At 39.2% G+C, this 13,219-nt stretch overlaps 1 protein-coding gene across 1 annotated transcript in view; it reads left to right on the top strand.

Annotated features, from left to right (window-relative positions):
- Nucleotides 1–10,152: 10,152 nt before the first annotated feature.
- CD96 (CD96 molecule) overlaps nt 10,153–13,219 on the top strand; it is a 126,034-nt gene continuing 122,967 nt past the window's right edge. The window contains exons 1-2 of the mRNA XM_077117471.1: nt 10,153–10,325; nt 12,243–12,599. Of these exons, the coding sequence (XP_076973586.1) occupies nt 10,265–10,325; nt 12,243–12,599 (418 nt within the window). The 5' untranslated portion in view covers nt 10,153–10,264. The remainder of the gene's footprint in view (nt 10,326–12,242; nt 12,600–13,219) is intronic.

Raw genomic sequence — 13,219 nt, 5'->3', positions numbered from 1 at the left:
CTCATATTGCACTATATGACTGGAAGAAGTGACATCTTTTCAAGCTCTTCTTGAATGAGAAAAAGATGGATCTTCCACCCCATCACCCTGTTGCCCATTCTCTGATTGATGGCTACTTAGGTGTCTTCTCAGGACACTCACCAAGGAGTCCTGAGTTGATACAGGTGGACCAGCCCAGAAAGCCTGCAGCCTTCCCTGTTACAATAACTAGGGTCCATACAAGCTAGTGTGTTAGATATTAACAGCTTGTCCCTCCAGATCCATCATATTTATTACCCTGAGTAACTGAGCTGCATGGAGCTGGGCGCCCTTCACTTCTGGTTTTAGTAAATGTGTGCACCAGCACAGCATCAACAGGAGGAAGTGTCGGTGAAATATCTGTGCCCCCACTCCATACCTGAATGATTGTGATGGTTTGGCTGCACTTCTACAGTAATTCCATGCGATGCAATCCCTATCAGGTGGACCTGCCATGATGCTACTCTTTCTGGTCACTCTTCCCATTTCCCCTCAGATCTAGGGGAAGAAGTGGCTTCCCAATGTTGCTAGCCTTTGACAGCAAAGCCAACCTGCTGTTTTCCCCCAAACCCCACCACACCTTTGTAAATAAAATTTATATTAAATTCTGATCAGTTATCGCTTTTGAGTTCTGCAGGGACTGGATTTGACTTGTCAGATCTGGGATATTACAGCTGCCAAAAAGAAATAACTTCAGTGACTGCTAAACTGCTAGTGAGAGGACACGTTGCATTGTGACTTTGGAGACATTTTTATATACTACATGCCTGTATTTAAGAGGTCTGGATTTTGGAATATTCATTTTTCCCATAGTTATAGCTTTAAGTCTCTGGCTACCAGAGGAAAAATCTTAGCATTGGCAGAGGTAAGTTTTTCACCCTTCTTTCTGTATATCTTGAGGACTGTGATAGAAATCCGTTGCTCATGTGACAAGGATTCCTTTATTTTCTAAAGTTGATTTGAGCACTTGGCAAGCCAGCCATGAATTGTCTTAAAATACTTATTCATTTTATGAAGGTCCATCCTGTCTGCTCTTTTATGGGTTGCAAATGTTCTTACTCTCACATGTTTCATAGAAGACTTGAAAATCATAATTGGTGGTAGATCTAATGGGAGTCCTTGAAAAGCCAATCTTTCAGTGGTTACTCCTCTCCTTGGAGTAACCACTAACATAACCTCAGAAAGAAAAGAGGTTCTTTATCTTTGCCTCCTCTGTAAGTCAATCCTAGTGCCTGATGTATCGTTGGAGCCCAATATTTGTGGAAAAGCTCAGCACATTGAAGGCTATTCTCATTTTTAGGACTATTTCATTCGCATATTTCAATTTTAAGGACATTGTGAAGTGAGTGTGCTATACTGTTCCCATGGATAGGAAGAGGTACTATTTACTCAAGAGAGTGTCACCAAGTAAATATCCATACTGTATCTATCGTGTGCCCAATACCATTTTGTGGACGGGGAATATACCACCAAATAAGGAGAGTCCTAACATGTATCCACACACCCCCACACCCCCCAAAAAGCAAGCACAACCTGAGATACGACCTGCTTACAGTCTACTTTAGCATATATTCCCTTGGAGCAAGAGTAGGGAACTGAAAAGAGTGAAACAGGGAAGGAGGGGAAGCCAACTGAAGGCTGCATTATCAAGCTGCTTACAATTATGAACAACTGAGTCTGGGTCCCTTTGGGCACCTCCAAGGCATAGGGAGAATGCACCTTAGAATCGTCTGCCTGAGTGACAGATGAAGGGAGAGTTATCCTGTTCCCTGTCAGTCAAAGGCCACCCCATTGGAAGTAGCTGATTTGCACCTCCTCGATTGTGTACATGTTATAATGGGTGTGTGGGATGAGGCCTCCCAACGCTATTGGGACAGAGATGCCCTTATCAGAAAATAAGAGGTATTCAGTGCCCTCAGTGCGTGTGAATAGCTCCTGGCCGGAGTGAAAAGCTAGCTGGAGAGGATGTCTGGTGAGGCATAAGAGGTGACTAATACACATGGTCCCTGTCCTCATAGAGCTTGCAGTTTAATGGAAAGTGACAGTATAACAACCAGAAAATAAGCAGTCTAACTCCTCATATAGGTTAGCAGATGATGTGACAGAGGCATTAGGGCTCTTTTACATAGTCACAGGGGTCAGAAAAGGTGTCTCTGAGGAGGTGATATTTGGACAACCCCAGAATAAGAGAATGCAGTCATGAAGCAAGACCATGGAAGAGTTTTCCAGGTAGAACCACAGAAAAAGAGTAAATAAAAAAGGCCCTGGGGTAGAATGAACATGGAGAATCTGAGGAAGAGAGTGAGAAGGACCACGGTGAGGGGGGAGCATGGGTCCAGGTCGTCAAGGCTGAGACAGGCAGGGCCTCCCACATCTGGTGAGAAGCTGGGCTCCTCTAAAGCATGAGTCTCCTGGAGACATATGAAAGGAGGACCCTGGACATTTACAGAGCTGACATTTGAGGTTTGCACCTCAGGGTCTCTGCTACATTGTTCTTTGCAATGTTATGAGTGTGCTGTGAAGCTGGTGTGAGGGGTGGATCATTTGGCTGGTGAGTGAGCCCAGTTGACAGCCCAGCAACCACATTTCAGCTTGGTTTTGTTGTCTTTCATTTCATCATCATTTACTTAATAGCAGTTGTGATACAATTAATCTTTGTTTCCTTGTGGGGAAAACAATGGTTCAAGGTAAAGCCAAATGCATTATAGTCCAATATTTTTAATATATATAATGCTATGACTTCAAGTTCATCATTTCCCTTCAGTGGGCACTGGATTCTCTAATTCTAAAATAAGGAGGTTGGTTCTCTCGAAGTTCTGTGGTTCTATAACTATGGTTAGAGTGTGAAACTGATACATTCTCTAATTCCAAGTAGATTCTCATGTTCTCAAAGCATATGATTTTGCTTTAGAAAATAAAAGCTTTGAGGCTTTTTGGCTGGCTTAAGAGAACTCTCCACAGAACAGCATTTCACATTGTTCATTTGTTTCCATCATCATCTAGCTCCTCTGGAAATGTGGCCTTCCCAGCTATGTTCTGGGTAATTAGAGCAGCTTCCCAAAACCCACAACCAATGCACAGAAGAGAGGCTAAAAAGAGAAAGAGGGCTGTTTGGAATTGTAAATAGGAGACCTGGAGTGCCTTACCTGAGCAAAACCAAAGGAAAAAATAAATTGTGAATGGCTAAAGAACAGTGAAATTACAATAAAATTGATGCTGAGTTATGTAACATCCAGTAAGGCTCATTCAATAGCATCAATTAAAAAATAATGTGCCTAGTTTCACCCAGAGTTATCCAGACTTCCTCTAGGGAATGAAATTTAAAAGCAAGCCAGCAAATAAGCAAATACACAAAACTTCTCAAAACTATATACAAATTTACATAAATGACTCACTATTGTTTCCTCTGTGACTTACAGGTTCAGCTTAGTAGAACTCTCTCCAATGTCATGGATTTTTTTTTTAAATATATGATTTCTAGATTGTCTCTTACTTGTCAATGTGTTGGAGGCAATTTACATTTTCATTTGAAGAATGTTTGGTTTCATCTGTTGAGTCTGTTATCAAGTTCAATGAATAGCTTAATAGTGTAAATTGATAACATTATTTGATCAAAATCACATTGAACTACATAGTTACTAAAAGCAACAAATGCAAAAGTAGTGACATGTAATTGTATATTGGAAATTATAGTCTCTCTCTCTCAACTCAGAGCTCCATTTAAAGGAAATTACTGATTGAAAGGGGGGAATTATTGGCAAAAAGTCAGGTCCTCCATTACTTGGTTAATTTTACCTAGCCTGCTATAGTCACCAAGTATAGAAACATAGTATCTGTATGCTAATCTATGATTGTAAAACTACAATATGGTTAAAAATATTTTTGTATCATCCACAAAAAAGGACAGAAGTGTATGGATTTTGCACCACCCCACCTTTTTTTTTAATTCTAAAAATCAATTGCAATACTTCTCATTTTTTCAAGAAGATATTCCTTTTTTTTTTCCCACTGTTGAATGTGAAGGTTCAGTTTAAATAAATTTCTATGCTTTGAAACCAAGTAGAAGATTGAATTTAAAATATATCTTCTAATTCTGACCAGGTTAACATAACCTTAAAAAAAATTAATGGTTTCTTAAAAAATAATTAATATTATTGGGTTATTATTGAAGTTAGCATGAGCTTCCCAAGACTTTGGCAAAATCATATCTCCTTTTCTCTTCTTTTCCCTCTCTCCTCAGTCTCTTTGTTTTAGCTTGTCATTGAAATGGAATTGCAGAAATGACTTACTGCAGTTATCCATTGAATTTTATTATTCTACTTGTTTTTTTTTTTTACATGGGCAGGCCATCGAACCCGGGTCATTTGGCATGGCAGGCAAGCATTCTTGCCTGCTGAGCCACCGTGGCCCGCCTGAATTTTATTATTCTACTTCTGAAAATAAAATATTAGGTAGAGATCTTATATTTTTCTTACTTAAAAATAATTTTATGCACATCTCCACAATAAGAAATTTGCAATTATTTTAAACAGAAGAAGTAGATCTTTTTTTAAAAAAAAATAGGATGTTTTAGTTTCCCAGCTCCTAAAACAAATACCATACAGTAGTCTGACTTGACAACAAGAATATACTGGCTTATGGTTTTGAGGTTAGAAGATATTCCAAATCGAGGTGTCAGCAAAGCAAAGCTCTCCCAAAGCCTATGGTTTTTCTGGGGGTGACAGCCAGTGATCCCTGGAGATCCTTGGCTTCTCAGTCACTTAGCAATGCTCTTTCCTTTCCCTTCTGTGTTCCATCGATTTCTGCCTTCTTGAAACTTTCTTTCTATGGTTTTTCTATTAAGGCCTTCAAAAGTAAGATTTAGACTCATCCTGACTCAGTTGACTACATTTTTAACTAATAATAACATCTCCAAAACATCCTATTTTCAATGGGTTCATACTCATAGTAATAGATTAAGATTAAGAACATGTTTTTTTTCTGTGGTATATAGCTCAATCTACTGCAATATATGTCTATAATATACAGCGATGCTCAAAAAAAGTATGGATTGCAAATGAGTGTGTATAGTACAAATTGGTTTTTGCTCATTTATGTTTATATATATTTAAGTAAAATTATGGAAAGGTATGAAACAAAAAATAAGCATTAGCAGTCCTTGAGTGGTTAGGATTCCAGCTGATTTTATTTACTGTTATACTTTTAACATTCTTCTTGCAATGAGCAGATAAGGGTTTTGTAATTGGGAAAATGTGTAAAACTAAAATCAGTCTTTCATGGATGGAATTGAGCATAGTGGAAATGGTGGTGATAAAACAGAATGCTATGCCAAAAGTCTCATGAAATTCTTCTTTCAATGGATTGTAATTTTAAAAACTCATATTATTTGAGTGAAAACCAAAATGAAGAGCTCTACTCTCATGAAGGCAGGACCTCTAGGCTGTAACCTGATACTCTATCCTTCATTTCCAGTCCAAAATCCATTTCTAATGAAGCACGCTTTATGGATACTTTGACAACCGCTCCATGGTTAGGGTGGTTTCAGTTTGCTAAAGCAGCCAGAATGCAATATACCAGAAATGGGTTGGCTTTTACAACAGGGATTTATTAGACTACAAATTTACAGTTCTAAGGCCATAGAAATATTCCAATTAAGGCATCAACAGGATGATACCTCCTCTGAAGAAAGGCTGCTGGCATCCACAGTTCTGTGTGATGGCAAGGCACATGTCAGTCGTCTTCTGGTCCCTCACTCTTGGGTTTCATTGTTTTCAGCTCCTGGTTCCTGTGGCCTCTTCTCTGAGCTTCTGTGGGTCCTCTCTTAGCATTTCCAGGGCTTTTCTTTCTCTGTAAACTCTCTCTGTCTTTTAGCCTTTCCGAAAGGACTCCAATAAAATTATTAAGACCCACCTTCAATGGGCTGGGTCACATCTGAATCGAAATAACCCAACCAAAAGGTGCCACCTACCATAGGTCTGTACCCACAGGAAAGGATTAAAAGAACGTGGCCTTTTCTGGGGTATATAACAGCTTCAAACCAGCACAGGTGGCTCTTCCAGAAAGAATCCAGTTCTGTTAACAGGTATTCCTTTCTCCTAATTTTGAGTCCTAAAACTTCAGAGGAGATTTTGATCCCATAACTACTTGGACATGAAACCTCACTCACATTTTCTTTAAAGTTTGTGCTCCCATTACACTTTGCTGTAACCACCACCGATAAGCAGACGCTCACCGCAAGGTGGCTAGAGAAATAGAAAACTCTTTAACGAGTCTTCTGCCTTCCTTTTCTCCCTTCTTTCATTTAATATACATATTTCCACTGAATTTCTTCTAAAATTTTTCTTTAAGTATCTTACTCTTCTGTCTAAAGAACTTATAATAACTCTCTCTGACATGAAGGAAAAATATACCTTCCTCAGCTTACATTTCAAAGCCCTCCATATTCTAAGCTTACCTCTAATACAGTCTTATCTGCCACAAGTCCCCCCACAAAGCTTCTACTCCACTAAAAAACAGCTGATTCACAGGACCCTGAGTCCACCTTGAACTTCCATACCTCCAAGTGTTGGTTCTTATTGCTTCCTCTGCCTAGAATGACATATGTCATTGTTTCCACCAGGCTGCCTTCCATACTGTAGACGCAAACTCAGATTTCACACTTCAGATGTTCCTGGCCCACTCAATCCCTGAGCTTGCCCCCTCTTCTAAAATCCTATGCTACCTCTGCATTAGGTTCTCTGCTTTATATGCTTAACTTTTCTGGTGAATGTGGATGCTTTCTCCTTTGCTATGTGATAAGTACTTTTAAAACAAGGGCCTTGCTTTTTCTTTTGTGTTTTAAAATCACCTAGAACTATGGCTCTTAAGTAATCCCTTAAGCCCTCGATAAACATTTTTGGATTAATCAAAACACTGAAATCATGTTCTCTAAGCATATTGGAAGAGAAATATGTGCAAAAATATGACTCTGCAGTTTTATATTTTAAATGTTAGTGGTTAAAGAATGAAATCCAAGACGAATCAGTAATATTTGTGTTAACCACTATGAAAACCACAAAACTAAGGTTACTTCTTGCTTAACTTCCAATTTCTGAAAATGTCCTTTTCTTATTGAGGGTAAGTGTTTAGAAGGAGCATTTGAAAAGTCTGCCCAAAACACAATCATGGCTTGCCTCTAGCAGAAATAATGTGTGCCCTGGCTTCCCTTTGTAAATAATTGAATTTGCCTCTGAAGTTCAAGAAGTTCAAGATTTCTTTTTGTGCGTGAATCTGACTGCTTCTGTTTTCTCTTTATATGCAGCAGACTGTAATCTAAGGCAGAAGAAATGCTGTGCAATTGGGATTTGGTGAGCAGGGAGGATAATAAAAGAGATTGCTGTGACTTTCATAGAACAGCTATTTTTAAGTATAGAGAATGCATATCTCCTTGCTGAAAGGGCCTTTAGAAAATATTACCAGGATTGGAAAACGAGGGGGCAATTCCTATTACCTGGGATCCCAATGCTGCTGTGTAGGACGTTGCTGCCACCTGCTGCATGCAAATGGCCATGGAGGAGCTGCCACTTGGCCCTGTGGCTGCAGGACACAGGTATGTTCAATTCATATTCTGTGGGTTCTGAAATTTGTCTTCTCTCAAAGGAAAATTAGTCAAATCTGGTGACTCCAACTGCAGAGGTTTCTAGGCCTAAGAGACCCTTCCACAATCTGCTCTCATGAAGCAGTCCCTGAACAATAGATGGAGATGGCAGATTTGCCCAGCAACCCTGGCAGAGGTCTTGGGTGGTCCCACCCAACGCTGGACAAAGATTCTATTAAAAGGGAGTCTTTAATTCTGGAAAGTAAATGAAAAATTCCCTTTTCTGAATTTGAGGACTTTTTAATTTATTTATTATTTTTGAGAAGTTTCTTCATTTTAAAGCAACGAGAGAGGCGAATTCTAAATTCTGGGTGGGTGTGGGGTGACAGGGAGGTTATCATTCTTAAAGAAATCAGTAAACTTAGATTTTTATTGGTTTCCATTTTAGGTAAATTTCCCTAAACGTGACAAATGGAGTAAGGTAATTGAATCCCTTCTCCAGACTTGAAATGCCTTCCAGTTTAATAGAGACAACAACCTGCAGTCAGGAACTCCTGGTATACCTCCCAGCCTGTTTTGTCACTATGCTCCATCTCTTTGATTTGCTAGAATTTCCAAGGGAGAGGGAAAGAGATGAAGGTGCTCATGCTAGTAATGCCTCTTCCTGCCTTTCAATTAAGAAGTTAATTGACATTTAGCTCCACAGCCCTCCCTGAATACATCACTGTCAGCACCACCAGCCCTGACACCACCAATGAGCTAAAACTTAGTAAGGCTAAATAAAGGGTTGGGGAGCCTTGGCCTGGGAAATAAGTAACTCCATCTTTCTTTGAAGGAAGCATCATGTATTAGTTTTTCCAGGACTGCTAAAATGACGTGCCACAAACTGGGCGGCTCAAAACAACAGAAATGCATTGTCTCCGTTCTGGAGACCAGAAGTCCAAAATCAGAGTGTTGATAGAGCCAGGCCACCTTTGAGGTGCAGAGGGGAATCTTTCTTGCCTCTTCTAACTTCTGGCGTTTGCTGCAATCTGTGGTGTCCCTTGGTGTGTAGATGCATCACTCCAATCTCTGTCTTCAGTCGGTGTTCTCCCCTCGTGTATCTTCTCCTTGTCTTATAAGTTCACCAGTTCATACTGGATTAAAGACACAATCTACTCCAGTATGGCCTCATCTTAACAAATGCCATCTGCAATGCTCCTATTCCTAATAAGGGCACATTCTGAGTGATTGAAGGTTAAGATTTCAGTATATCTTTTGGTGGGACACAATAAAACCCCTAAATACATTATTAATTGTGTAATAATAAAAAAGTGTGACAATTATCGTGGTATGTGTTGCTGTAGGAGAAGTCATAGGCTGAACATGTGGGAAGACAATAGAGTCTTTGTTTCATCCCTGTGCATATCTCTTATTCCCCAGCTGAATTTTAATCTCTGAAATGGCAAGGACTATACCTTACTGTCTAGCATCATCCATATACCCACAACTCCTTGCACAGGAGGGATTAGTCTTTATAGGATGACGACCTGGCCAAAATTATCTCCACCTGACCTCAAAAGTTACCACCTCAGGAATGTTTCCCTTCTTGCTTGCTGAGTGGCACCTATATTGTCATAGTGACATTAGGATCACAGGATTATAGAATATTTCACCAATCATTCATATGGTTGTATGTAGACACATTTATTCATTTTTATTCCTTGTCAATTAAACTTACTCTATGTTCCTTAGCCTAATGCCGTTTTCTTAATACTGGAGGGTGAGTAGCAGCCTATTTTATCCCAAGTTGAAAAAATCCAATACAGTTATATCCAGCCAAGACTGGTCATCAAGGTACTTCCACAAATAATCAGAGGTTTTAACCAAGGAGCCATTTCCTGCAGCCCAGCCCAGCCCAGCCCAGCTTCTAAATGGATATAACTGATGGGACAGGTCTGGAAGCTGGTTGAAGTAGGAAATTCTCTGTCTTTGAATTCTGCTTACTGCTTCCTTCCTCTCTACAATTTTAAACGTTTTCCCTATTTAACCTCCAGCCTAACCCAGACAAGCCCCTCTTTCACTTTTCCACTCCCAGGAAACGTGGGTTTCCCTGCAAGAGAGGAGAAAGTGAAATTCAATTTGATAACTGATATTACTCCTTGTTACTTTCAGAGTTTATAAAAATTATATGTGTTAATTCTTTGTTCTTACATACTGGAGCAATTCTGAAAAGAAAACACATTTGAAAACTGAAAAGAAAAACTATTATGAAAAGCACCAAGCTCACATTTGTTAAATGACTTTGTGCTCCTGAGAAGAAATGTACAAAAAGCCTATGTGTGAACTGCTATGCATGATTTCCTTTGTTTAGATTTTAGAAGCAGCTTGACTGACAGAGCTGCAGAACAGGAGAATCTTTGGATACTGAAAAGCCTTTTAAAGCAGGTGATGTACAAGATTTCAGAGAGCATATTGTTCTGCTGAAGGTTATACTTAGCTCTGAACCACATCAACTTTCCTGTCGACGTTTCACTTCCTGGGGTCTAGCCAAGTGATAAACAGACCCAGACGGGTGGTAGATTTGGGGTTTTTTAACACGAATTGAGTTGCTGGTGTTTGCTTTAGTTAAAGGCATCAATTGACTTTGTGATGATCATGGATATGCTGATGTGAGGTCTTCAGGAGACTATGGAGAAAAAATGGGCATTCTGTGCTGTCTACTCCTTCATCCAGATCCTTTTTGTCAAGGGTAAGGTTTACGGTTGTCCTTTCTTTTCAAATTGGTCGCTGTAGGGACAAATAGGGCCTCTGTTCGTTTAAAATGCCTTGTGACTGCTGCTGAAATTGATCACCAAAGGACAGATCATTAAGAAGGTTTTCAGTTATGTATTTAAGTGGCAACTAACCAAGGGATATTCGAGTCTAGAAATGATTTCTAATGAGCACTAAAAACAAGCAGGCAGTGGGTGGTTTGGACCACTGCTATGAGGCATTTTCACCCCTTTCCTTCCTAAGAGGATCTCTGGAGTAATTGGGAAACTGTGCTTCCTGGAAATGAAACACTTCCCAAAGGGCACCCAGAACAACCCTGGAATACTAAAAAAGTGACACAAAGCCATCAACACTTAGATTCTTGCTCAACTTTTTTTCTCTTGCAAATATCCTTTTTCTTTTCGATATCACAAGCGTTTCTCCTCCAAATACTGAGGTCTTTGGGAGGTGAACATATGCTGAATTTTAATAAGGTATGTGTAGCTATGGATCTGGGAGACAAAGTGGAGTCCTTCCAACAGTGCCTAAAGGACCTATATAAAAATAGAAGGTAGAAAGATTAGTTCTGCATTCCATAGCATGTGGATATTACAGTGAGCCTGAGTGTCTTCAGAATTAACTGTGCTTTTCAGATAGAGCACCAAAGATTTTAAGGAGTATTTTTAAATCAAAAAAGACTTTGGAATATAATACTGTAGACTGGATCAGAGGCATATTATCAGGCAAATGAGAGCTCATACAGAGCTGTGCTAACCTGTGCATACCCAAACTGCAACATCCATAAAAGTATAATAATTCCCATTTGTCAAGTACTTTTGAGGTTCTTGTTCTCAGTTGCTTGTCAACTTTTTATCTTTTCCTTTGTGAGCTCCAGTGGTATTTGTTGCAATAAGATATCATTTCTATAACAGTATTCCATGTTAGTTCTAATATGCAGGTCTACACCACTGAAGGCATACATGTCAAAGGCTCGATGTTTAACACGTTTTAAGTGTCCTGCACCATTTGTTCAGAGAGTTGATGGGAGAGCTTCTTTTTTTATAGCTACAATTTCAGAGTGTTGATTACAGATAGTAATGATCAAAACAGTTTATCTTTAATAGAACCTGAGGTATTTTCTCCCCATCTCCTATCAGGACAGCAAACTACAAGAGATGGAGGGCCTTTCGATTCTCATATATTGAACATCAAATTTCCTATTTTATTCAACCAAACTGAATTTGGGAGACAGGTTGGAGGTTATAGAAAACCATAGACTGGCTCTGGGCGGCCAAATTCTTGCTCCTTTACTTCCAGTATATGGAGGTATGACTTTGAGCAAATGACTTAAACTCTTTGTGCCTCAATTTCCTTGTTGGTAAAGAAAGCTAACATCATTTTAATGATTTTTGAGAAGGATTAAACAAGATACTATATGTAAAAGCCTCTTATAAACACATTTTAAAAACCCTATACGTAATAGTCATTTTTGCAATTTCAGAGAAGTGTATGTTGAATGCAGCTGTTGATTTATTAACAAAAAAAAGAGAGAGAACAGTCAATTATATTAAATGTAAGAATAGTTGTCATAATAAGTTTGCTGGTAGGCTTTAATGTTTTAAAGGGCTTAACTTTTTTCTCAGGTAGTCAGAGGCCTATATTCTTCTTTGGTCAGAACAACAGACAGAAGGAGATATCCAGAAATCAATAATTTATTCTAATCTTCTAGATGTTTCCTCATTTTCACAGAGTATCGGACATTTCTATTTGGGTCATGCACAGGTTTCTTTTATGGAAAGAAAACCAAGCAGAAACCTCCTCAGTTGTACCCTCACCTTACAGAAATGACCAAGGTTTTTAATTGATTGTTCCATATGAATCATACAAACTGATGGCTGGCATCCTTCCTTTTCAGGAGTATGGGAAGAAACGGTTGATGCAGAAGAAAGCATTTATGCTCTACCTGGCTCTGATGTCAACCTGACCTGCCAAACACGGAAGAACGGCTTCTTGGTGCAGGTGCAATGGTCCAAGTTTACTGATACAGTGGACCTGGTTGCCCTTTATCATCCCCAGCATGGTTTCTACTGTGCCAGTGGGAATCCCTGTGAGTCACTGGTGACATTCACAGAAGCTCCCAGGAATGTGTTAAAATGGAGTTTGCATTTAAGGAATATGTCTTCCTCACTCAGTGGAAAGTACCAGTGTAGATTTACTAAGTTTCCAGAGGGCATTTGGACTAAAATCTACAACCTTCTCATTCAGCCAAATGGTAAGCCTAGTTGTTAGAGGGAAAGAAGCACATGCTTTCATCCAATTCTCATCCATTCAACAAATGTGCATTATGAGCCAACCATGTGTCAACCATGGTGCTGAGAATGCAAAGGTAGAGCAGAGGGACATATTGACTGGTGGGGAAGACAGAAATTGATCAAACAAGTGTACAAATAATAGTAAAATTGCAGCACTAAGTGCTAATGATAAAAAGCTATAGAAGTCTTATGAAAGAGCATGTAAAAGAGACCAGGGAAATTGTCCCTGAGGAAGTAATACTTGAGCTGAGGTTTAAACAATGAGTTAACATGATTTAAGATGTGGAAGAACTGTGAGTGATCCAGCATGTGCAAAACACTTTGAAATATGTAAAGAAATGGGAAAATGCCTGTGGAACTGCAACAGAGAGTAAGGCATGAGGCTGGAGATGTGATAAAGACCAGATCATGCTGGATCCTGTCAGTCATGTTCAAGTTTTTTTTATTTTTATCCTAAGAGCCATGGGAAGACAGTGAAACACTTTCAGCAAAAGGATGGCATAACATTTATAGCACAATTGTATTTGGGTTATAAACAGAACATGAGAGCCATTGTATGTAAATGGTGTGAAGATAGATG

This window comes from Tamandua tetradactyla, chromosome 10 (assembly GCF_023851605.1).
Source record: "Tamandua tetradactyla isolate mTamTet1 chromosome 10, mTamTet1.pri, whole genome shotgun sequence".
In the NCBI taxonomy this organism is placed as follows: domain Eukaryota; kingdom Metazoa; phylum Chordata; class Mammalia; order Pilosa; family Myrmecophagidae; genus Tamandua; species Tamandua tetradactyla.
The sequence above is the reverse complement of the archived record's forward strand: the minus strand, read 5'-3'. Positions and strand labels throughout refer to the sequence as shown.